Source organism: Myotis nattereri, assembly GCF_964212035.1.
Source record: "Myotis nattereri genome assembly, chromosome: 14".
Lineage (NCBI taxonomy): Eukaryota > Metazoa > Chordata > Mammalia > Chiroptera > Vespertilionidae > Myotis > Myotis nattereri.
The window spans coordinates 6,920,451-6,946,651 of record NC_138089.1 but is presented as its reverse complement, the minus strand read 5'-3'; the positions used below and the strand labels follow the sequence as shown (position 1 = coordinate 6,946,651).

General features: G+C 47.3%; 1 protein-coding gene across 7 annotated transcripts in view; it reads left to right on the top strand.

The window, feature by feature from the left end:
• The window catches only part of MITF (melanocyte inducing transcription factor), a gene marked incomplete at its 5' end in the record, with an annotated part of 240,918 nt that extends 216,499 nt beyond the window's left edge, over positions 1–24,419 (top strand). For 4 of the 7 annotated variants that reach the window (XM_081105621.1, XM_081105625.1, XM_081105622.1 and 1 more), the window contains 5 exons: positions 3,728–3,845; positions 6,027–6,101; positions 12,076–12,151; positions 15,157–15,304; positions 23,040–24,419. In XM_081105621.1, coding sequence (XP_080961747.1) covers positions 3,728–3,845; positions 6,027–6,101; positions 12,076–12,151; positions 15,157–15,304; positions 23,040–23,441 — 819 coding nt within the window. In that variant the 3' untranslated portion in view covers positions 23,442–24,419. The remainder of the gene's footprint in view (positions 1–3,727; positions 3,846–6,026; positions 6,102–12,075; positions 12,152–15,156; positions 15,305–23,039) is intronic. The other 3 variants (XM_081105624.1, XM_081105623.1, XM_081105627.1) reach the window with 1 other exon arrangement.
• Positions 24,420–26,201: the final 1,782 nt, after the last annotated feature.

Genomic DNA, 26,201 nt, shown 5'->3' with positions numbered 1-26,201 from the left:
ACATTTTAATTTTTTCCACAGTGAAGTTTAAACAGTGTTTTTCATGTTAGGCATTTTTCCCTTTTATTTGATTCTTTGAAATCTTTGTTTCAAGTTATTAAAAAAACAAAGTGGAAGGAACACAGAGAGGAAACTGTCCTTAGGGAACTGGAGTCCAGAAACCACTCTTCTGCGAGCACAAGGGCCTCTTGTGGCATCAGAAACAAGGAATAGAGTCCCAGTTCGCAGTGCTAACAGTGCCCATTGATCCTCAGAGAAGGGGACTATCCAGAGGGAAATATTTTACAATGATCATTTACTTGGAAAAGTAATCATTTTTGGTGGATCAGAAAATTGAACAACCTCATCCAGACCAAGTTTGGGTCACACCCCCAGGTGAGTCCACCTTCGTGTTTGCCGAGGGGCTGTGCTCCCCGCTGTCCCGGTGCCGGAAGTGAGGTCTTGTCCACCAGGTGAAGGTGCTGGGCAGTCCAGCAGACACCCCTCCTTGGATTGGAAGATGCCTTTACTTCCTTAGCTCCAAAGCTTGGAGCTAATTTTGATGTTCACTGTGTTTATGGGGGAGTTTTTCTAATCCAGAAGGGGAACCACAGAATCCTTTCTTAAATATGCACGACTGGGAGACTAATTTTCAATTAGAAAGCCGTACCATTTTAATCAACCTTCCTTTTAGTAGCTTCAACGAATGACGGCCATTAATACAAAGAACAGACGCCACCATTTAGGGCAGGGCCTCTTGGCCTTGGCACTGTTAACATGTGAGGTGGGTGATCCTGGGTTGGGGGCCGTCCTGTGGACTTCACAATGTGTGGCAGCACCCCTGGCCTCCACCCATAGGTGTCAATAGCACCCCCTCCCAGTTGTGACAGCCAACAGTGTCTTTGACATTGACATGTCCCTTGGAGCGAAAATCACTGGTTTGAGATACTGAGTGAGCATCTCAGCCCCACACTCCGATTCCTGTGTTTAGATGTGAGCTGCAGGCTGATGAATGGCCAGCCAATTGTTGGCAATTAACACGGGGCACAGTTTTCTGTATCAAAGCAAGTCATGCCTGAGGCCGGCTTGAGCTGGTCTCTGACTCCCAAGCCAGGTGTGGAGTCGCCACAGTATTACTTTGTGAGTTTGACTCTCCATGCTTTGAAATGTTCTGGGCTTTGAATTGTTTGGGGCATTTGGAAATTAATTGAACACGGCAGCTTCTCATTAACATCAGCAGGTTGAGACTTCCTCACCCCCCCCCCCCCCACACACACACACACACACTGCTGCTAAGAACGTGGGACATGGGCCTCCTACCATGCAAGCAGCTAGAACTGTGGCTTTTCTCCTGTAAAATCAGTAATATAACACACAAGAGCCTGTCTAGTTCTGTGCCTGGGCCAGACTAGCCCCCACAGAATTCAACTTTCCCCAGCAAAACATGCTGCCGGGTTCTGTTGCCAGCTCCTAATTGTGAGGATAGGAAAGGCCACCAAAGCAGGAGGAGGGTTCTATGCTGCTTTTCTGATGGGAAGTAACGCTGTCTGACTCGGTGGGTAAGATGAGGCATCTCTGAAGATTTGAGGTCCTCTCCCTCCAGGAGTCACTGCCAGTTCATGCCGCTCCAGCCTCCAGTCCCGTCCTCACTGGGTCTCCCCAGTCTGGCTCTGTCTCCCCACCTGCCAGCCTGTCTACTTGCTTTTCCATCCCTTGTCCCCTCTGCCTCTGTGACTCTCGTCCTATTTTCTACCCCACACTCCTGTGTCTCTCTTTTTCCCAGTTTTTGATTCGTTCACCCTCTTGTCTCTCCCTCTTTCTGCGATTCTGCACTTAAGTCTATGTACACAGACCATCTTCCTTTAGAAAATGGTTAGGAAATAGGTCCTTGTCCTGGAGAAGCTGTCAATTAGGTGTCTCCCCAGATGAATTGATGACAGGATTTTAAAATCCCTATCAATCATCATCATAACACAATTGCATGTTTTGCTTACAAGTTACATTTGAAAACATGATACATATGGTTTATTTCCAGAGCTACGGGAATAGTTATTTAGCTTGTTATATTGAATTTTGGAGTCATTTTCTTGGTTTAATAGTACCCAGTACTTCTCCCTGAATTTGAAATTTCAGGAAGCTGGGAGGAGTCTTTGTAATCCTGACAGTGACGAGATGTCATAGCGGCTCCAACTCTATGGTATTGAGACAGTGGAGTACCTTTTGCTCTGCTGTGTTAAGCTGGACAAGAATAAAACTGAACACACACAAGGCAAGGTTGACCCTAAGAAGGTGACCTAATTAAAATGAAACAATTTTGTGAAATGATAGCTAATAATCAGTCACCTTTTTATTACTTTCTTAGTTAAAGGGCCTTGAAATGTGGTCCAGGAGCTTTTTACATGATCCCATTGCATCGTTTATATGCCTCAGGGATGGGATAGAGGTGTTGTCCTTCAAAAAGGAAAAACAGCCTAGTAGAAAAGAGAGAGCCCTGCTCTGCTGGTGGCGTCTCATCCCCCACCCACCGTAGCAGAGCTAGGGCCGCATTACCCTTAGGAAGGATCTTACTGTGGGCAGGCCCTCCCCCTCTCTTGAGCCTGGAGTTTAGTTCACAGAGTATTTGTTTAGAAGCCATGAAAGGAATGGATGGCTGGTGGCTGCCCATGAGAGGAAACACATTTGATTCTATCTTTACTTCGTGCGATATTTGCATCTGTATGTCAGTGGCTATTTGAGAGAAGAAAGGTAGGATGTGCAGTACAATTCTACTCAGTACCTCTTGGCCACTAAACTTTTTAATCATGTTTGAATGCTGTCTAAGTTTACAGCTCAGGTATGCAACCAAGGAAGGGCAGGGCTGAGGGAGGCAAAGTCTCACCAGGTAGTAGTAGCTACCGGAATTGAATTGGGTGAAAATGGGAAGTTTCACTTAACTATCCCTGTAGTTAATCCTTAGAATTTTATCTCAGGGAGTGGGAAAAACACAATGTCTTGGACCTCTTATGTCTACAAAAATGGGCCCATCAAGCTCTTCCCATGAACTAGTTACAGGAAAATGTATATACAACAAAAGGACGCCAGTGTTGGGGAAAAATATTTTTACTACTTTAAAATATTCAATTCAGAGCTAGAGAAAACTGCTTTTAACCTATCTTAAGAAAGCTAAATACTTCCTTTTCTCTTTTTTTTTTTTAGTACTATTTTTTACTTTTATTAAAGTCTGTGAGCTCCCTCTAGTGGCTTTGTGAAAGATTTCAGTTTCAAGAAAAAAGCTTTCCATTAGCAATAAGGAAATCATTTCTTTTCCAATAAGTAAATGCTTTTCATTGCTTTTCCGAGAGAGAGAGAGAGAATGAATAAGAGAAAGAGGAAGAAAAGGAAGGAAGAAAATTGGCTTTGGTGAAAATCCCGACTGAGTGAGAAAGGCATGCCATATAGAACCCTATTTTACAGCAACAGCCAGCACCCGCACTGGCCCTGAGCTGTGCGGGGCGTCCTCTGCCAGCTGGGCCTGTACCGCTTGTGGGTGTGAGTCTGTGTCCCTTCCTCTTGCAAGGGGAACTAGCCAAGGAGACACTGCACCTGTGAGTGAATGAAAAGGCAAATAGCTCATGTTTTCTAATTTAAAAATGACTTTTTACATCAAACCATTTATTTTAAATAAAGTCTAATATAGGGTATGGGTTTTTTCTGAATAACTTAGAACTCGTTCAACAACTCATTTCCGTTACTGCTTTTCTCTCTCCAGTTACCTGTCTCCGGAAACCTGATTGACCTTTATGGCAATCAAGGACTGCCCCCCCCTGGCCTCACCGTCAGCAACTCCTGTCCAGCCAACCTTCCCAACATAAAAAGGGAGCTCACAGGTAAACACCTAGCAAATGTGCTGCTTACTAGGGATTTTCTGTTAATTTTCTGATGCGTAAAGTAATCAAAATAATGACCTCCAGTCTGTTTCCAACTCACAGACATACTTTTTAAAATCTATGCAGCAGGTAAAACTTAGAGCAATATTTTAAGATGGAGGACTTTACGTGAAAATCCTCGTGTCCAGTACTTCTTGAGATCCTGGGAGCCCGGGCTGCCGTGGCTCCCTGTACCACAGCTCTGCGGCAGCCCCCGTGTACCTGTGACGGCTGCCGCTCTGTTGGGGGCGCGGGAGGAGGCGCAGCAGACAGCACTGTGAATGCTTCTGCCCGCTCTGGTGTGTTCCTCACTTGCCAAGCCCCTGGAGGCATCTCAGGGCCCCTGTGTGAATTTTCCTGCCACAGACCCTTAAGCCTGCAGCTGGGATGGGGAAGCATATATTTTTTACATCTTCAGATGCCTCCTATTATTTTGCTGTAGTAAGTGCAAAAGACGTATTACACAGAGTAAAAAATAAATTACAGAATGGAGTGATGGGTATTGTTTGTTCTGAGGCAAGTGTGAAATTACCTATTTCTCCCTTTTGCTTAATGCTTTAGGGAAGGCATTCGGCCGTTAAAACGTGAGGATGTGGGCCTGGCATTCTACCATGCTGACTTGTATGGCCCTCACCCCACCCCCTGTTTCTGTTTGGTCCTTGCATTCTGTGGTTTTGGGTGAACAGACTGAGAATATGGAATATAGATTTGGTGCAAAAAATCCCTGTCCTATTGGTATCTTTAAAAACTACTTCACAAAATTGTGGCAGGAGAAAAACACTGATTTGGGCTAAAAAAGATTACTAATTAATTAATACATTAGAAACCATCAAAGGCCAACCAAGTAGTAAGTACCCTACAGGAAAGAAAAGTACCATGAGGTTTTAGTAAATATTGCTAAATAAGATCTTTATTAAATAATAAAATATAGTTAGAGCGACATGATTAAAATTCTTACTACTTGAGTTCGAAGTAGCGTTTGAATTATGTATATGATTGTTTCTTCAAAAACCTAGGAAAACCACAAAGGCAGGGGTGAGGAATGGAAGAAGTGGGTGAAAGGGTATAGATGTATTAAATTTTTAAAAAGCAGATACAATGGATAGTATACTTCTAAAGTCACTTGCATCTAAAAAAGTGACTTACCTAGACAGGACAGGGTATAATGCCAGGAAAGGGAGCCAATGGACAGGAGTTGGGGTGCCAGAGGGGCAGCATGCATGATGTCACCAAAGGCAAGCAGGTGTAGGAGTCAGCGATCTGTCCTAAGGGGTGGGGAGGGATGGTCTTTATTAAGACCAGTATTCCCACCTGTATTAGGTGGGAAAACACGAGGACGAAACCGTACAGTGATATGAACAGAGTTCATATACAGGCAGTGAACTACTAAAAAAGGATGAATACTAATGTGTACCCAACCTTGAGAGGGAACCCTTCTCCCAGGGCCAGGGTGGGGGGACGTGGTCACAGCCCAAATGCACAGAAGCCCACTGGGCGCCTTGACCAGAGCTGGCCCACAGCTGGTGCGTTGAAGTTGGCAGGCAGAGAAGTGTGGGGTCCAGCTGGAACCTAGAAATAAAAGGAAACAAAACAAACTAAGATCCTGAGGTGGAGGGCAAAAGTAACAGCTGCCTGCCCCTCCATGTGAGGAAAACACCCTGGAAATACTGCGGCTGCCCTCCCCAGCTTCACTCATTCAGCTTGTGAATTATGGATATCAGTGTATGTAATAATATACACCTAACGACTCCGTGTGCAGCCTGTGCTTCTCCAGCTGCAAGTTTTCAGGGCGTGTGATATACAGGCATCAAAGAAAGACTTCAAAGTCCTGTTGCCTGGAAAGCCGGTCTGACTCCTGAGGGAGGAATGTTAGGTTGTAGCACTTGCTGCTTTTCTCCTCCGCGCCTGTCTGTTCCCAGTGCGCCTGTGCTGTGACCCGGCCACTGGTCTCTCACTATTTTGTAGAAGCCATGGGTTGCATTTATTTGATATATATTTCAACTGAAAAAAATGCAGACTTTTTAGTATTGTTTAGAGTCAGGTCAGATGAGTTTGCCTCCTGGAAAAAGGGGCTGTTCTGTATTCACATTGTCGTGTGCCTTGACCAGTTCCAGTTTCTAATTACTTCATTCACGTGCACAGCGTGTATTTTCCCCACAGAGTCGGAAGCGAGAGCGTTGGCTAAAGAGAGACAAAAAAAGGACAATCACAACCTGAGTAAGTTAGTTTTCTTTGTCATAATGGATGTTGGAACTGATGTTTGTCATATTGGATGTTGGAATTGATGTTCACTTTTTATCAAGTTTTTTCCCAGAAATTTTAGAGGGAAATTGACTTCTGTGATATTAAAGGTATATTTTATGGCAGAAATTATTTTTCAGAGAAACCAAGGTATATATTTTCCCCAGATTTTATCTCAGATCAAATTGAAATTTCTCCAGTACCCTGAAGACTATTTTCCTTGTTTATATTGGTTTTGTATGTGTGTGAGTGAGAGACACTTGATCCCCAACTACCCAATTATAAGTGGTGCTCACACTGGAACTTATTAACAATACAGGGTTATGGGAGCACCTTCTCCAGTGAGATTTGAAAGAAAAAAAAGAATCATCTGGGGGGTAGTCTATCTGTGGGTGAGGTAGCCTTCCAAATTTCTGACTTTAGCTGTGACGTAAAAATATCTTAACATTTAAAATTATTTGTGTTTAATTTACTCTTGATCAAATGTTTAAGCTGTTCCTATAAAAACATAAGATTTGTGTTTCATAAGCAAGTAAGAGAGGCTGCACGGTAAAAAAACCAAAAGGACTGGGCTTGGAGGCAGGAAACAGTGTGCGTGGGAGTCAGTGTCTCATCCTGTGGCCTCCTGGGCTCTCTTTCCTACATTGATGTTTAAGAATATAAGTTACATATGATGCTCTCTCCTTATAGAAATGAGAGAATAAGGCCACAGTTCTCCTGCGATCGTTGGGATAATCTTTCCTCTTCTCAGTTTGCTGTGGGTCTTCTCGGCCTCTTTCCTTGTCTTTAAGAAACACCCAGAATAGAAAGGACTGCTCTATGATGAGGAAACACAGACGCTGTCATCTTGTCCACACTCTGCTGCTTGCTGTTTTCCTCAGAGCATGTCCTGAAGACTTCCACCGTTAATTACTGAGCCATTGCCTTTAAAGACAGTTGCTAAGTATTCCATAGCATGGCCACCTGCTGCTGGGGCTGTTTCCAGTGTGTCCCTGTTGTAAACAGTGCCAGGTAGACATCTGTGCACGTGCCTCTCTGTTTGTTACCAAACAGAAGGAACCTGTGTTCCCCACTGCTAACCCCAGCCTGGTGCTGGCAGAGCCACACCCTAAATCCTGAGAACTGGGGGGAGACTGGCTGTTTTATCATGAATGATGCCACCCAGGAGAGCAGGCAGCTCATGCTCAGAGCCCGGACCCCCAGTAGCATGGCGCGTGCATTACAGATTCTATAGGATAAAGCACAGGGCACTGTGGGTTGGGGGTTCCGAGTTGTCCTGGGAGCTGCCAGGGCAGGGGAGAGCCGGGAGTCAGTGTCTGAGCGCAGCTCTCTGTTCCATGGGAAAGTAGCCAGGGGGACTTTCCACCTCAGGGCTCGGGAGCTGACACAGCCAGTCAGGATGTTCTCCCTCCTGCAGAGTCCATTCCTCAGGTCCGGCTCCTGTCTTCTGCTGCCTCGGGGTTGCTGATTGCGGGGGGGAAAGGCTAGGTCTCTGAGGGTAGAGAGAGAGAGACGATTTCTACAGCTAAATGTAATCACAGTCATATGGATCCTCAGGTTCATGTGCAGGGGAGCTTGTTGCTCCAGGTTAGGAGCTGAGAGATGGAATTGCTGGGTCCCCAGGGGCAGTCTTTCTAAGGGGGTATTGCCCTGGCCAGTCCCATCCAGTGATGGGAAGCTTCCCTCGTCTCTTACCCAAAAGATGTGAGTTAATATTAGGTCTCCTCTGGCTTCCAAGTAATTTTACTCTTAGATATTTCTCCTTTTCAAATGCCTTATAAGTAAGATAATTAGGCATTATCCAAAACTTGTCAAAAACAATATTCATCTAATCTCTCAAGTTCATACTTGTCAAAGTGCAAGCATGGTTAGCTCAAATTCTGAGGGCTATAAAACAATCCTAAAATCACATCTAACCATTAGAAATTAACACTCAAGGTTAGATTGCCCTTTGGCATAGCTCTTTATCTTCTACGCATTTTATCTTGTGAGAATATTGCCAGCATGTGCAAAAGAACACACCCATTTCTCCACTCTGTTTATTGAGCCCCTGCTACATGGGAGGCACTTTCTACAAACAGGTTTCCCATCCTATGTGCTTGGATTCAAGTCAGGGGCCGGCAGAATAGATGAGAAAACCAATACATCAAGGTGGTGTGTTCAACATAAAGTATTATGATAGGAATGAAATGTACATGCAAATCCTGGCAAAAACACTTCTTATACATTGAAAAAGAGGGAGAACTTGGAAACAGTGTCAGTGGTTCTCAACCTTCATAACGTCGCGACCCTTTAATACAGTTCCTCATGTTGTGGTGACCCCCAATTTCATTGTTACAAATTGAACATAATTAAAGCATAGCGATTAATGACAAAAACAGTATGTAATTATATATTTGTTTTCCGATGGTCTTAGGCAACCCCTGTGAAAGGGTTGCAATCCACAGGTTGAGAACCGCTGGACTGTAAATAGTCATCAGTAGAGAATTTCTAAGTAAATTATGGTGCCTCCATGTGGGGATTCTCAGTGTCGCTTAGAAGAATGGGGTGGTCTGGTCCACCTGACTCAGACGGTCTACCATACATTGCTGAGTACAAAGCAGAACAATGCGTGCAGTGTCTCGTTAGATACAAAGCACCTACTATGTGCACCTGTGTGTGTTTATGGGTGCATGGCGAGAGGTTCTGGGAGTCACCCTCATCCTTGACAAGAAATGCAGGTGTTTGATGGTGTAAACGGTGGTTTTTACTTCTTCCTTTATACACTTTTGTATGTTTTGCAAGTTTATATAAGCTTATACCACTTGTATAATTTTAAAAAGTTCGGGAGGGAAGGCATTGAATTAAAAATAAAATGTAATACATCTAAATGTTGACAGTAATAGATGTCAACAATATGCTATTAAGTGAGAAACGATAGATGCAGAATTATTTTTAATATTATCTGTAACTGCATCATTCTTTATTTAATACATAGTTACTGAGGGCCTACTGTGTTCCAGGCTCATATGGGTGTTTTGAATGCCTCGGTGAAAATATATACATACATACAGAAAATACACAGACATTAGATGGTAGAAAGTCATGTAAATGAACCTATGAATGAATGATGTGGATGTCGGATGGCAGGAAGTTTTATGAGGAGACAAAGTGCAACCAAGCAGTTAGAGTGTCAGGATGGAGTGGTGGTTGGTTTTAAATAGGGTGGCCAGGGTGGGCTCCCAGGACAGTGTGAGTCACTCCCTGAGGGAGGTGAGGGCAGAGCCACTCAGATGCAGTACTTGGGACGAGTGCTCCAGGCAGGGGGGACACCACTATGAAGCTCCAAGTGGGGGGTGGAGCCCCCTTTATGGGCTGAAGGGGGACACAGATGAGTAATGGTAAACATGTGGTTGGAGTGGGAGAGGGTAGAAATGAGGCGGGAGGGATGGAGGCCGCCAGTACTTGTGGGATGCCTTGAGGACGCAGCTTTTGTCGAGGTGAGATGGGGAGTGATGGAGGGTTTTCAGCGAAGGACAGCCATGCTCTGCCTTACTTTGCACAGGACCCCCCCCTCCCCCCAATGGGATATTCTGGATAGACCAAAGCGGGTGGGGAACACTGGGCCTGGGTGGAGCACAGAGACCAGGTAGTCGGGTTGCAGGAATCCAGGCGGGAGACGGTGGCTTCTGTCAGTAGCCGTGAAGCTGCATGGACTGTTCCAGAAATACTGTGAGGATAGAGCCAACAGATTTGATGCTGGAGCAGCTGTGGGATATGAGACGACAGAGGTGCAGTATTGATCCCAGGACTGAGTTCTGCAAAGTGAGGGGGAACCTGGGCAGAGTGCGGGCTGTCCCTCGAGCTCCCCAGGGAGGCAAGGGGGTGGACGTGCGAGTCTGGAGTTCCAGAAGATGCCAGGCTGGATGTGTAACTGTGGAGCCTCAGCTTGTGTGTGGCATTCAGACCAGGAGGCGGCACCAGGTCACGGAGAAGTGAATGTGGACCTAAAGAGGCCCCAGAACTGTGGCTGGAGGCCCGTGTGTGTGTTTTCAGAGGTTATAATCGCCAGGGACATAGAAGGACACGTAACAGCAGTTGTAGCTGGGTCATAGGAGGCTTTTATTTCACACTACGTGTTTCAGTATTGTTTGAATTGTTATGATTATTATATGCTTGGGGAAAGTAAGGAACGTTGCCAGAGGAGGTCAGCTAAGCTGATCAGAGGTGCAAAAGCTCCTCATTTGGAACCATTGCATCACCTATTCTATTTTTACAAAAGCTTAGTGATAGACAGTGATATATACAATTGATTTAATGATAGAGATCATCACTCAGCTTAAAAATGCAACATATTTTGGGAAGTAGTGAACAATATTTTTTATTCAAGTGAATCAAATATGAATATGTACTAAGTTTATACAAAATAACCTAATAATAATAAATATGTATTAGGTTATAATATATTTAAATTAAAAAGTTAACATTCTTTAATTCAATTTATTAGACCTTAAGTTATTTGGAATTAATAAATTAAAAACATTTATTAACACATATGCTTTGCTACTTCACCCTCCCCTAAGAAGAACATACAACTAGATCAGTGGTTCCCAAACTTATTTGTCCTACCGCCCCCTATCCAGAAAAAATATTACTCAGCGCCCCCTGGAAATTAATTTTTTAAAAAATTTTAATAGCAATTAAACAGAAAGATATATGTATTAATGTTTCTACCTTTTTTGTAAAATATAGTAAAGAAAGGTGTAAATTAGAAACATTGAAGCTTGAAATTATGAAACTATTTATTGAACTCAGAATAGAAAGGTAATACAAAAAAAGTTAAAACAAATGCACCTGTGGCCATCACCGCCCCCCCTGGATCGCTGCAGCGCCCACCAGGGGGCGGCAACGCCCACTTTGGGAATCACTGAACTAGATTTATGAGTGGGAATGCTGTTGGGCTGGTGATGTAGGGTAAAGGTGCTGGACGTAACTTCTGGTGGGTTATCCAGACCACAGCCACACGTCACATTGCCTGGTGAGCACTTGGGATGTGGCTCATTGAAGCGATCATGTGCTGTATGAGTACAGTACTTAGTACAAAAGAGAGAATGTAAATATCGAATTTATAAATTTTATACTAATTACATGTCTAAATGATAATCTGAATATATTGCTTTATTAAAATATTAAAGTTAATTTCACCTTTTTTTTGTACTTTTTTAATGTGGCTGCTAGAAATTTAAAATTTCATCTATGACTTACATTATGTTCCTATTGGGAAGCACTGGGCCAGAGCAGGAGTTTTTGTGTGGCCTGTGGGCAAAGAAAGTGTTTTACATTTTTAAAGAGTTTTAAAAAAATCAAAACAAGAATGATATTTTGGGATATGTAGAAGTTATGTAAAATCCAAGTTTTGGCACCCAGTGCTCTTTAGTAGCAGACTTGTACTGCAAACACGTTTACCTGGTTAATATTACACATTTGACTTTGGCCAATAAATAAGCTGTGGAAATCTGTTTTATCTCCTGTTATGTAAGTACCTGCATAATGGCCTCAGTTCTGGCCGCTCAGCCAGCGGAGCCAAAATCCGCAGGGGCCCTTTGCAGAGAGTCTGGCCTGGTCTGCAGCCAGGATGGGGTCCTGGCCCTCCCCACCTCCTGCTGTGTCCTCACCTCCCTCATGTGTCCAGGGCAGTTTTCTTGTTTGTAATGGAGTATAGTAGCTCCAATTGCAGGGTTGTGACGGGACCAAATGAGAAACTGTATATCTCAGGGCTTACTTAATGATAAAAGGTAGCTCATTTGAAAACTATTTTAACTTTAGTACCAAAACCATGGAAACACGGAAATACAGGGTCAGGTTTTGTGGTCCTGAGCCGTAAGGTTGATACATGCATGTCATTAATGAGATACGTTCATGCCAATGTGACGCTGTTGCTAATAGTCCTTCCTGTGCTCTTTTCTTGAAGTTGAACGAAGAAGAAGATTTAACATAAATGACCGCATTAAAGAACTAGGTACTTTGATTCCCAAGTCCAATGATCCGTGAGTACAATTGCATATTCATCTGCATCGTATAGTTTTTGTACCTTAATGTTTTTTCCTATGTTGCAAAAACTGCACCGTTATGAAAACCAGTGTAAAAAAGTCCCCCTTTCCTTGGGTTTCATCCTAAATACTCCATCCATCTTGCTTTTAATAGTCTTATCAAACTAAGATGCTGAGGGAAGTGCACCAAATTGTCCAACAGGGTGATTGGACATGAGGCAGCTCTGGGTGTGAGGAGAATCCTTGGCAAACAAACACTGAGCTGCTAAACAAAATTAGTTAACAGTTTCTGCAGGACAGCGATTTCAGCACATGCTGAAGCAAGGTATTGCTGGCTGTTCTTCATCTCCAACAGCATCTGTAGGCACTGAGAGCTGATATTGCATACTTCACGTTTAACAGTTTTGCTCAATTCTGTGTGTTTCTTAAACGTTCGTGTTCTTTGTATGTTTTTCCCTTCTAGAAAAAAGAGTACATTTTAATCCTCTCCTAAGTATAGGTCAGCTCCTGGGATTTCAGCTCTTTCTTCCCGCCCACTGCTTGGGGGATCACAGTGGTAAAGATCTCTTTCCTGCTGGCAACAGCAGCAAACAGGACAACACATACAGGTTCTATCCATTAGACATCGGCCCATTTGAAGTGAGGGGCTCGAGGATGTACACATTTTAATGGCTCCCACAGGCATTCAATGAAATTAGCCTGTGAATATGACCTTTTAGCTATCTAATAAAATGTGAAGATGAAGTCAGCCATTATTCATGCACGGCTGATTAAGTGTGCTGTTCACATTATTGCCGGGGTATTTGTGAGGAAATAAAGTAAGACCATTGTAAGGTGGCTCTGATGAATGAGTGCTCAAGCACAGTCTCCATCATCCACATTTTACTTTCCAGGTTTCTCAAGGAAAACCATTTTAAAACTCGGAACATTCGAGTCCTCAGCTCTGCTTCACACATTTATCCCATGAGGGAGTTGTGACCTTCATTTCCTGTCCTCAGTGTGGCATGATAGCTGAGAATGGATCCCCCCTTTCCTGTTCTTCATCAGCTCTCACTTTTAGACAAGCATGGAAATCTCTTTACCAGAGGATGAAGTTCTGGGCGGGAGTGAGAGCCTCCCCCTGCCTGTCTCCTTTCTCCTTTGTATTCTGTTACTTATGTTGACAATCTGGACTGATAATCATCTGAATGTGTAGGCATTGTTTTAAGATAAAATGGACGGTTTCCATGCCTGGGAGCCGACCCTGGGTGACTGAGGAGACAGTCCAGCTGACCAGGGTCTCGGCCCCACGCCCTCGCCTGCCCTCAGCACACCTGCTCTTGTTGATTTACATAGTAGAGATTTATGTACACTTCTGTGCGAAAGTGGGTCTTTCTAGTTAACACAGAAAAGTTTAAAAACCCTTCTTTTAAGCCCAGAAGCATAATTAATTGGTTGGGTCTCACAGGAAGTAAAACCCAAGATAACTGGTTGAAATAGTCACTTCTTAAAAATGAAGTGGCTGTGTGCATGTTTCAGCAACTTGTCCTCACCTTGCTGGCCTCAGCAAGGTATGTTTCAGTATAGTTGCCTTTCTCTCTGGCTGCTGAAGTTTCTCTTCCTTGGATATTAGCCCTGAAATTAGCCAGTTGGCTCAATCCCAGGACACCTCCCCGCTGCCATTTTTGGTGTTCAGACCTTGGGGATCCGCCCCCAGGAACTCTCAGGGGCCTGAGCGCTGCCTCTCGTGGGAGAACTCTGTTTGGTTCTTTATATGACCCATGTGAGGATCAGTGACGGGGTGACTTGTGTTAACCGCCCTCCATGCACACAGCCACCTGATACTTCTGATCCACTTGGAGCAGCTGTAGAGTAAAGCCTTGGAGGTTTTTCATACATTAAAAGTATTTTTGTTTTCATCACTATCGTCATTATCATCATGAATATTGTCAATAAAAGGGCTCAGATTAAAGTGCTATAGAAATATTACTTACCTAATTATAATTTCATTCTTAGTCATTGATCTGGAGTGCTCTAAGTGGTGTCTCTATTTGTTTCACATGTGAGTACATTAGCGCTGTGGTGATCACAGACTGAGGGCATGGACCGCAGGTGCTGGGTTTGAATTCCCAGCCGGTGCCTTCCTAGACGTCTGCTGGCTGGAGCTCTCGGGCTCCACCCTCAGCTGTTAAGAAGGGGCGATCAGAGTATCCCTGCCTAGCCTCGTGGTGTTGAGGACTCAGTTACACACGAGGAAGAATGGCACAGTGGTGTGGAGCCTGCGTCTGCAGCCAGGCAGTCTAGGCTTCCTGGTCTGCCACTTCCCAGCTGTGCGGCCTTGGGAAAATTATTGGACCTTTCTGTGCCTGAATTTCCCAGTCTGTCAAATGGAGGTGTGATGCCTAAATGAGCTGTTCAATTCCTGGGAAAGCACCTGGCACCTAGTGAATGCTATTTAAAGAGCCATCGAGTGAGTACATGGAGCCGCTCACACATTAGAACTGCACCCTCAGCTTTTCGCAGCATTTTTATATAAAGTGCCCCCTTTGATTCCAAAAACATCCCATGAGGCTGCTTCTGCAAGGGCAATATCACGGTTTACAAAGAGGAAATAAAGACAGAGAGAAGTAGGTAGCCTGTCCATGGAAACCACGATGCAGTTCAAGGATGCCACCTGTGTGCCTCGCACAGTCAGGTAGTGAGGCATCATGGGATGTTTTTGCCACAGCTTATTCTCTGAATTAATGTTATAGTCCTAGGAAGCTGTAGCTATTTCATACAATGCTAAGAATATTGACTTTACAACCAACAGACCTAAGTTTTTAGGTCCTGACTCCACCTTGTAGCTCTGACCCATGCTGGCCCATGCCAGGGTGCACCTCAGGGTACGTGGGGGGAGAGGGGATGGCGACTGGTAGCTATACCAACCTGCACTCGGTAGCGCATCTTTGGAAACTGCTCTGACTGTTGCATTTTTGTTGACCCTCAAGTCATACAGAGTCTGTCTCCTTGCATTTCATCAGGGACATGCGCTGGAACAAGGGCACCATTTTAAAAGCGTCCGTGGACTACATCCGGAAGCTGCAGCGGGAGCAGCAGCGGGCAAAAGAGCTGGAGACGCGGCAGAAGAAGCTGGAGCATGCCAACCGGCACCTGCTGCTCCGCATTCAGGTACGGCCAGCTGCAGCCTGCGCTCCTGACTTCACAGGGGAGAAGAAAGGGTGCAGGGAGCCCCCCCGGGAGTTGACTCACGTGATCCTCATTATTTGTGGATTCCCTATTTGAATCTGCCACTTATAACAATTTATTTGTAACCCAAAGCAACATTTGTGGCACCTTTTGGTCATTCTCGGAATGTGCAGAGCCACAGACTGGAGTTGCCCGGGACGTCTTTCACTCAGGGGGAGCGCGGCGAGGCTCCACCTTTTGCTCTCAGCTCCTCCTGTGACCCAGTGTCCTTTTTGCAGTCTGGTTAGTGCCAGGTTTTTCATATTTTTGTGGGTTTTGTGGGTGATTTTGCTGTTTACAGTGGCCTGTAAGCATCATGCCAAAGTGTTGACTAGTTTCCCAATGTGTCTGATGGAGCTAAGTTGACTTCAAACATAAGTTGCAGTGCTATTGGCTGAGTTCAGTGTCAATGAATCAACATTACATCTAATCTAATAAAACAGAATCATGCAAATTGACCATACCTCTGCTATACCCACAAGCCACGCCCACCAGCCAAGCAGGAGCAAATATGCAAATTAATCCAACTAAGATGGTGGCAGCCACAAAGCTGGAGCGAGCAGGACAGGAGGATTAGGTTGCCCCCGGCAATGCAGGAAGCCAAGCTTCCCGCCTGCCCTGCCAGCCCTGAGCTCTGCTCAAGGCTACAAAGTTTCAATTATAGAAGATAAATAAATCCTAGATACCTGCTTCCAGCCCAGGGTCGTGGCCAGCCTGAAAACGTCCATCAGCTCCTCACCCAGGCTGGCCAGGCACCCCAGTAGGGCCCCCCGCCTGAAGGGGGTGTGACCAGCCTAAAAACCGCCCTCAGCCCCTCACCCAGGCTGACCAGGCACCCCAGCGGGACCTCCCCACCTTGAAGGGGCTGTGGCCAGCCTGAAACAGCTCTCAGTCCCTCACCCCAGCTGGCCAAACCCCCATGGGGTGAGGGTCCCCGCTGGGGGGCTTGGCCAGCCTGCAAACAGCCATCAGCCCCTCACCCAGGCTGGCAAGACACCCCAATGGGGACCCCCACCCTGAAGGGGGTGCGGGCAGCCTGAAAACGGCCCTCAGCCCCTCACCCAGGCTGGCCAGGCACCCAAGCGGGACCCCCACCCTGATCCGGGACACCCTTCAGGGCAAACCAGCCAGCCCCCACCCATGCACCAGGCCTCTATCCTATATAATAAAAGGGTAATATGCAAATTGACCCTAACAGCAGAACGACTGGGAATGACTGGTCACTATGACACACACTGACCACCAGGGGGCAGATGCTCAATGCAGGAGCTGCCCCCTGATGGTCAGTGCGCTCCCACAGGGGGAGCTCTGCTCAGCCACAAGCCAGGCTGGCGGCTGCCATCACAGTGGTGGTGCCAGGAGCCTCTCCCGCCTCCTCAGCAGCACTAAGGATGTCCAACTGCAGCTTAGGCCTGCTCCCCGCTGGCAAGTGGACATCCCCCAAGGGCTCCCGGGCTGCCAGAGTAATGTCTGACTGCCAGCTTGGGCCCGATACCCCGGGGAGTGAGCCTAAGCCAGCAGGTGGACATCCCCCGGGGGGTCCCAGACTGCGAGAGGGCAGAGGCCGGGCTGAGGGACCCCACCCCCCCGAGTGCTCAAATTTTTGTGCACCGGGCCTCTAGTATTAGATAAGGAAGCATGGTTCTGTGACGGGGTGTGGCCAGAGGCCCGTAGGCGCTAGCTGTGTCCCCAGCCGCACTAGCTGCAGCCGACTGTCCGCTAGTGCAGCTGACAGAGTTGCCACAGCCAGCGGCTTACCCCACAGACATTGTCTCACAGTTCCCAAGGCACCAGCTGGTTCTGAGGGTGAGGAGGGCTCACTCCTTCGTTCAGAGACAGCAGCTCCTTGCCCGAGTCCTACGTGGGGGAAGGGGCGAGGGCACTCTTGGGGGTATTTTTATAAGGACACAGGTCTCACCCAGGAGGGCTCCACTCGCATGACATAAGCACCTCCCAAAGCTCTGTTTCCAAATACCATCACCCGGGGACATCAGTTTCTGTGTAGGAATTTGGGGAGCACGTACATCCAGTTCATAGCGGTGATTCCTGCGAATGATGAGAACTGACTGTAGTTGTTAAATACAAAGATGCTTTAGTATTGGGTGGCGGGGGGGGGGGGGGGGCGTTGTTAGTCCATAATCAGAGCCCATGTTAATAGGTAACTTAGGGACGCCCAGAGGATCTTATCATCAAAACATAAATGTAAGAAGTAGGACAGAGAGTGAACTTATGCCAGGTGTATCTTTAGTTTACACTATATTTTCTTAGCAGGAGAAATACTAATTTTACAGGTTTATAGGATCCACCTATCATTTCATTTAGGGAGTGTGTGTACAGTGCAGAATGAGCAGGGTCCTTTGGTGTCAGCCAGGCCTTCTCTCAAGCACGGGCCTCTGGCACCAAATGTGAACACAGTTTCCTCTGAAACTGCCTTGAAAAAGAGAAAGAGAAACAGGCTGCTAATGACTGAAGGAGTTTGCAAGAGTATTTTTTTTTTTAATTTTATTGATTTTTTACAGAGAGGAAGGGAGAGAGAGATAGAGAGTTAGGAACATCGATGGGAGAGAAACATCGATCAGCCGCCTCCTGCACATCTCCCACTGGGGATGCGCCCGCAACCCAGGCACATGCCCCCGACCGGAATCGAACCTGGGACCCCTCAGTCCGCAGGCCGACGCTCTATCCACTGAGCCAAACCGGTTTCGGCTGCAAGAGTATTTTTAATGTCCTGGCCAGCTGAACACGGCCCACCAGTAGGAGTCACTGTGCCTTCTTCTTGAATAGATGACCCCACCTCTTACCAGATTTTGCCATAAGCAGTGGCTATGTTTTAGGTTTTCAAGGCAACCATTCATGGAATGACAGTGCAAAGTACAGCACTTTAGTGACCAGTTGTCTGCCATAGTGCTGGGAGTCCCAGACATGGAATTATGTAGCTGAGTAGTTTACTGATAATGGTGCTCTCGATCTTTTCCATGCCCACACCACCCGTGACACTCATGGTGGCACAGCTCGTGGGTGCTGGGACTCCAGCCATGGGGCAGAGAGGTGAGGACAGCTGTGCTCTGGGGCCCATTTTAGAACCTCAGCAGGGAAGGAGTGGTCAGCTGGAATGTAAATGTCTCCTCCCTTTCTCCCTTTAATTGGCATTTGCTGTTGGTCCCATGCCCCGTTCTTCGCTGAGGAGCTGTAGGTCTTGGATCTGTTGAATCTAGGCTACCAGTTTATAAAAGCAGCTTGTACTAATGTGCTGGTTCCTCATACAAATATTAAGATACTACAGGCCTGGTGCACGAATTCATGCACCAGTGCGGTCCCTCAGCCTGGTCTGCGGGATCGGGCCGAAATTGGGTCCTGGGTTGTGAGAGGGTGCAGGCCAGGCTGAGGGACCCCACCAGTGCATGACCAAGGCCGGGGAGGGACGTGGGAAGTCGGCTAGCCGGGAGGGACTGTGCAAGGGCTCCAGGGTGTGTTCGGCCTGTCTCGCTCAGTCCCGATTGGCCGGACCTCAGCAGCAAGCTAACCTACTAGTCGGAGCTTCTTCCCCCTGGTGTTCAGTGCACGTCATAGCATGTGTTGAGCAGCCTTAGCATATCATTAGCATAATATATATAGGACTAGAGGCCCGGTGCACAAAAATTTGTGCACTCGGGGGGAAGGGGAGGGGCCCTCAACCCAGCCTGTGCCCTCTCGCAGTCTGGGACCCCTCGGGAGATAACGACCTGCTGGCTTAGGCCTGCTCCCGGGTGGCAGAGGGCAGGCCCAATCCCTAGGTGCAGCCCCTGGTCGGGCTAAGAGCAGGGCCGATTGGGGAGTTGGGGCGCCGCCCCGTCATGCACAGAGCAGGGCGGATTGGGAGGTTGAGATGCCACCCTCAGTGACGCTCAGGGTAGGGCCAATTGGGGGGTTGGGGCACCACCCCCTGTCACACTCAAGGCAGGGTCGATGGGGAGGTTGCGGCGCCACCCCCTGTCATGCACAGAGCAGGGCCAATCAGGGGGTTGGGGCGCTGCCCCCTGTCACAGAGCAGGGCCCATCAGGGGGGTTGGGGCTCCGTAGCCTGTCACGCACAGAGCAGGGCCGATTGGGGAGTTGGGGCACTGCCGCCTGTCATGCTCAGAGCAGGGCGGATTGGGAGGTTGAGATGCCACCCTCAGTGACGCTCAGGGTAGGGCCAATTGGGGGGTTGGGGCACCACCCCCTGTCACACTCAAGGCAGGGTCGATGGGGAGGTTGCGGCGCCACGCCCTGTCACACACAGAGCAGGGCCCGTGGCAGGGGGGGATGTGGGGGGTTGGGGCGCCGCACCCTGTCACACACAGAGCCGCAGGGTGATCAGGGGGTTGGGGAGCTCCCCCCTATCAGGCACAGAGCAGGGCTGATCAGGGGGTTGGGACGCCTTCCCCTGTCACGAACAGAGCAGGGCTGATAGGGAGGTTGTGGCCCCGCCCCCTGTCACACACAGAGCCACAGGATGATCAGGGGTTTTGGGTGCTGCCCCCTACCATGCTGATCCCGGTGCCGGGAGGCCTCGCGGCTCCGCTGATCCCCGTGCTGGGAGGCATATTACCCTTTTACTATATAGGATAGAGGCCTGGTGCACATGTGGGGGCCGGCTGGTTTGCCCTGAAGGGTGTCCTGGATCAGGGTGGGGGTCCCTACCGGGGTGCCTGGCCAGCCTGGGTGAGGGGATGATGGCTGTTTGCAGCTGGTCACACACCCTTCAGGGTGGGGGTCCCCACTGGGGTGCCTGGCCAGTCTGGGTGAGGGGCTGAGGGCTGTTTTCAGGCCGACTAAAGCTCCCAACTGCTCCTTTTTTTCTCTTTTTTTTTTTATTCTGGGCCAGCTTTAGCTCTGAGGCTCCAGCTTTTAGGTCTCCGCTGCTGAAAGAAGGTATCTGGTTTGTTTCAGTTCTATAATCGAAACAATGTATAACTCCAGCTCTGAGATCCTGGGCTCGCTGAAAGCAGGTTTCTGGGGTTTTGTTTAGCTTCTATATTTGTTACAATGTTTCTTAAACTGCAGGCTCGTTTTGTTTAGCTTCTATATTTGTTACAATGTTTCTTAAACTGCAGGCTCAGAGGCCGGCAAGGCAGGCGGGGAAGTTTGGTTTCCTCTGTCACTGACGCAAGCAAGCCTCATGTTAGTTTCAAGCTGCCTGGCTGCCTGGCTGCCGGCCGCCATTTTGGCTGGCAGTTAATTTGCATATTGCCCTGATTAGCCAATGGGAAGGGTAGCGGTCGTACGCTAATTACCATGTTTCTCTTTTATTAGATAGGATAGTAATTGTTTTGAAAGAGAGTCAAGGGTTTTGTTTTAAGGCCCCAAATATGTCTTTTTGTGTGAAATATAAGTATTGTAAAATAATGAATTGGAAAATCCCTGGGGGGAGCATCTCAGGGTTTCCTGCGTGATAGTGAGGCAGCCCTCAAGCTCGGCATGTCCTGGAAGCGTGACCAGTCAGGACAGCTCTGCAGGCCCAAGCCTGCACTTGGATGAGAGGCATTGCATTATTTAGAAATCTAAGTAAGGCTTTAATCAGCTGATAAATAGTTTCAATTAAGTAACAGAAGATAGAGTAGGATGTTTTACTCTCTTAATTCAACTTTATTATTTGGTTTGAAAGACAAACTACTTGTGTGGGGGGTGCTGTTCTTATTAGCACGTTGGTTTGGGTTTACAAGAGTGGGTGCTCTCAGCCAGGCCTTCCTCCCATTTCCATTCTAAGTGACGCACGCACAAAGTCTCACAGAAGAAAGCATGAGGCCCGAATGGCATTGGACCCACCCTTTTATCCCATAGCCCAGGCTCTGAACTGATGCTGGGAAATGTGTTTCTGGAGGGATGTGAGGGAGGGGCAGGCAGGTGCTGCTGGGACACATCAGGCTCCGGCTCTTACTTGTATTGCATCCAAAGGTCTTGCAGATCAAAAAGCCTTTAATGAAGACTGGAAGGTAGATCCTTAGGAAGGTAGATCCTTAGGTGTGTGAGCTGAGGCTGAGGCCTCGTCTGTTGCAGGGCCGCGCTCCTCTCCAACGAGGCAAGAAGAGGCAAGAAGACCGCTCAGCCTTACTCCTGTTCTTACTGCATCACAGACATGGAAGGGCGCTGCATGGGGAGGGAGAACGCTCACTGGGGAGTCTGTTGAGGTCTCTAGGGTTCATTTTGGGAGGGTGCAGGGGTACTCAGGAAGGAAGAGGGTGGGGCCTTTTGAAATGAGTGCTGGAGTCCGCCAGGCAGTTGAGGCTGCCCCCAGGCAGTGCAGGCAGCAAAGACTTCAGTTCCTCACAGTCCTCAGAAGGCGGCCCCCACTCTCCATCCACTAGGTTGGTTTCTCCTGAAAGCACTGCTGGGCGTGGAAACGGTGCCTTCCCTCTGCGCCTGCGTCCTGGCCTCCATTGTGCAAGGACACCAGGGCTGCCGCAGATCGGGTTCGGCCCCCAGTGACCTCATTGTACCTCAGGGACCTCTCTGAAGATACTGTCTCCAAACACAGCCACGTTCTGCGGCACTGCAGGTTAGGTTTCAGCACAGAAAATGAAGGAAGTGGAGGAAGGAATTATTCAGATAAGGACTTTTTTGGAATTAAAAAAAAGTCCGTTTCTCATGGTGAAATGGCCTGAGTGATGCTTCTCAACCTCCAGCTCCTTGTGCGAACCTTCCGCACTTTTGCCACTACTGCCCACTTTCTTAGTGCTGCTGCCCTGCTGTCTTAGTTACTCTTCCGTTTCTGTTAGGTCCTGACCACTTGTAGGCATTTGAAAATTTAAACATGTAAATTAAGAAAAGTAGTATTTTTAGATTATTTTAAAATAACTGCATTACTTGCTGCTGGGCCTGTGTGCCTGGATGTGGGAGGTGGCTGCTGCCACCTGTCGTCGCCCCCCCACTCCCCCCCCCCCCCATGCAGTGACTCCCAGCAGTGCCCGCATCTGTCAGAGCCGCCTCCCCAGGCCCTGCTCCACACAGCGAGGGGGAGCCCAGGCGCAGCCGACCCAGCGTGGACCTGCTACCTGGGCGGTGGCCCTCACAGACGTGTCGCCACGTCCCTGAGGTTTTCAGTCTCCCCAGGGTCCTGTGCGTCCTTTGCTGCACCTCGAATACTTAAGAGCACAGTTTAGGGACCACGGAACAATAATGTTTACTGAATATTTTCCTTTAATCAGCTTACATTTTGAAATTTTATTTTGATGTTTTTTTAACTTCTCCTCATTGTGAACGTTAACGGCTGTGAGAGACTCTCTATATTTAATATATAAAATCCACTACCACCTAAAAACATTTCATTTATTACCAGTAGTACTTATACTCTACTTTTGAAAGTATGGCATTTACTAATTTAAAAGAGCAAAATATTTTAATATTTATCGTTTTCTCTCTAAGTGTATGATTTTTTTAAATAGACTTTATTTTCTGGAAAAAGAGTAGGTTTACTGCAAAATTGAGCAGAAGGTACAGCGCCTTCCCATGCACCTCCCGCCCCCCACGATCCACATCTCCAACCACGGCAGAGAGTGTCCTCACCAGCACAAGGCCATCCCCTTTCATCAGGCCCCCTCTCGGGCGGCGTGTCCTGTGGCGTGGACAGTGCGCTCTGACATGGCCCCATCATGACAGTGTCTGCCTCAAGCCCTCTGCACCTTTTCGGCCCAGTGTCTGACTTTCACTTTTCTTTCAGGAACTTGAGATGCAGGCTCGAGCGCATGGCCTTTCCCTTCTTCCGTCCTCGGGCCTCTGCTCTGCGGACCTGGTGAATCGCATCATCAAGCAGGAGCCCTCCCTGGAGAACTGCAGCCAGGACCTGCCACCGCGCCACGCAGACCTCACCTGCACCAGCACCCTGGACCTCACCGATGGCACCATCAGCTTCAGCAGCAGCCTGGGCGCCGGCACCGAGGGCAGCCAGGCCTACGGTGTCCCCACGAAAATGGGCTCTAAACTGGAAGACATCCTGATGGACGATACTCTTTCTCCTGTTGGCGTAACGGATCCACTGCTTTCGTCGGTGTCCCCGGGAGCTTCCAAAACCAGCAGCCGGCGGAGCAGCGTGAGCATGGAGGAGCCCGAGCACGCGTGTTAGCAGCCCCGCTCGCCTCCTTCTCCAGGAGATTCCACAACTGACCTGAGGGGTTTTCTTGATAATTTTCCTTTAATATGAATTTTTTTCATGCTTTCTCAATAGCCAAGGATATATTTTATTTTTAGAATTTTGTGAAGCGGACCTGTATATTCTATTTTGCAACTATAAATGCCTCCAAAGTATTGTACAATAAGCGTACAGAACCTGTGAACTGAACTCACCCTGGACGCCAGCTTCCTGAGCAAGAGGATTTTCATCAGAGAAATTTCTGTCCACTGTTATTCAGGGAAGCAGGTTGGAGATTTTTATGCCTGTGACTTCCTTGGAAATTAAATGTAAAGTTTAATCAGAAGAATGTAAAGCAACCAAAATAAATAAAATAAAAGTAGAGACAGACAGACAGACAGACAAAAGAAAAGAAAAATTTCACACTAACCTTTTCCATTTTGTAAATGTGTTCATTGGTACTGCCTTAAAGATACAGTACCCTCTAGCATCAGTCTTTATACTGCAAACTATTTCAAGAAATGCTATATTCTGCAAAAGAAAAAGATGCAGCCATTTTCATGAGGATTGTCTGGTGAGAAAAATAGCTGATGTGTTACTTACCGCTGAATTGCGAGGGCAGAGCAGGGCTCTGAAACCAAGCTCAGCCTCACCCCTGCTGCTCTGGTCCTCCTCACCAGTGTGTGTGAGTCAGTGTTTCCTAGGACCTATTTTACTTGGAATGAAAATGAGTGTCCTCTCATAGTAAGACATTGAGGAGCACTGAATGTTTTACTCTTTTTTCTTTAATTTTGCTTTTGATAAGAAAACCAAACGGCACATTTCTAATTGGCTTTACTATTTTTATTTTTAAATTATGTTTTACTGTTCATTTGAGTTGTACAGATTCTTTATTATCATTGTTCTTTTCAGTATGTTTGTATTAATTTGTAAGAATATGCATCTTAAAATGGCAAGTTTTCAATATTTTTACAACTCACTGATGGTTTTCTGCATTATTTGTACACACATGAAAGAAAACTTTCACGCAAGGTCTTGTGTTTCAAGAGAGCTTTGCGAATATTTTGTATATTACAGTCTCACTCAGAACTGTTTTTCCACACATTTAAGGTGTAGTATTAATAGGTAAAACTGGCCTTCTAGGGAGAATAAACTTACATATTTATTTTTAGTGATATAAAAATAGCAATATTCTTGGAGACTGGTAACCATAGTATTAATACGCCCATTATGGTCATTTAAATTGAGGTTTATTTCAGCAAGCGTGCTGAACTTTTCTAAGGAGAGAGATAGTGTACTGGCAAATGACTGGTACTTGGTAGCACTGCTTTGCCGAGCGGCAGTGCCGTCCAGGCAGCTGCTGTCCGGTCAGCTCCCGTGCGTGGGTGCGTGCGGTCTTGCGCGGTAGCAGCAGTGGTCCCGCACTCTGTCGGGCGAGGTGTCACACGGGCATGGGGTCAGGAGCCAGGCTGTTGAGTGGACCGTCTCAGCAGCATGTACAGTTGATAGCCGGTGGCATCAAGCACACCCATCCGGAGTGAAGTGCCTTACACGGAGCAGCAGCCGCTTGGGACTGAGCCGGCTGAGCTGGGCTGTGGGAGACTTTCCCGCTGGCTCACTGAGAGCGGCGTGCGGCGTGGTGCCTCTGTGGACAGTGTCAGAGCTTCCAGTTCTCCTTCAGATATTTTTAATATTAAATATATTTTAGTGACAGAGTGCCAACTTCTTTCATCAGGAAACCTCATTCAGGAGGGTTTTGTAAAAAACGAGGCTGTTTAAATGTCAAATGTGAATTGGTGATGGCTGTTAGAGGTTCAGGGAGAAGGAGTGATTGTCGAATGTATGAATGGATGACTTACATGAAAATAATCCATGCCTGGCTCCCAGGCACGCTGGGCAGGGAGAGTCCTTGGAACTTTGAGAATGCTGTCAGTTTTATAGCTGCATTACTTAAGGGGCAGGGAACTTGGTTCCCATCCTTTCAGCCTCCTTCACTGTACAGATAGCTCTTCTCCTAGAATAGTGACACGGGTGTGCATGAGCAGCTAACTGTGCCACAGTGTTCACGGACACAATCACGGCATCGTCCATAATCTCTTCCGATTGCCATGGAGGAGGGGACCTGGGTGCAAAAGTCGAAGGTGGCGATGGTCTGATGCTCGTTTTCTTTAGCCGATTAGGAGGTTCTTAAAAATAGAGCAAGGCTGACTAACCCAGGGCCCAGGATTAAGCGAATGTAGAGGGAGATTTGTGAGAGAAAGCATGGCATCTCCTACCACTGCCCTGGGTCTCGCACGCCGGAGCTCACCCTCCCTGCTGCCCCAACCTTTTTGAGAGACAGTTTCTGGGAGTGGCAGGCCAATGAGCCCAGGAGAAGGCTGCAACTGCAGGAGTGGTTTTATTTATTTCTTTTTTGCCAAATAGAGTGTGGGTTCATTTTAGGGACTAGTTACGCCAGGAGGGGGTGGTTTGGGCTTGCTGTTTGTGATGCGAAAACAGTCCACACCACTCCCCGTCCCTGGGTGCAGAGCTGAGACCTGGGGCTGGGCCTCCATCTGGGGTGACTGACATGCCAAACTTGTCCACCTGCCTCTGGGTACGGTGATGGAAATACCAAACCTGACTTTGCCAAAAACCATGCAACCAACTTGGTCATACTATGATGACAAAGTTCTTTCTGGTTGTTTTTTTAAAAACAAAGCAATAAGAATAAATAAAATACATAGGAAGTTAAAAGATACAAAATAAAGCACA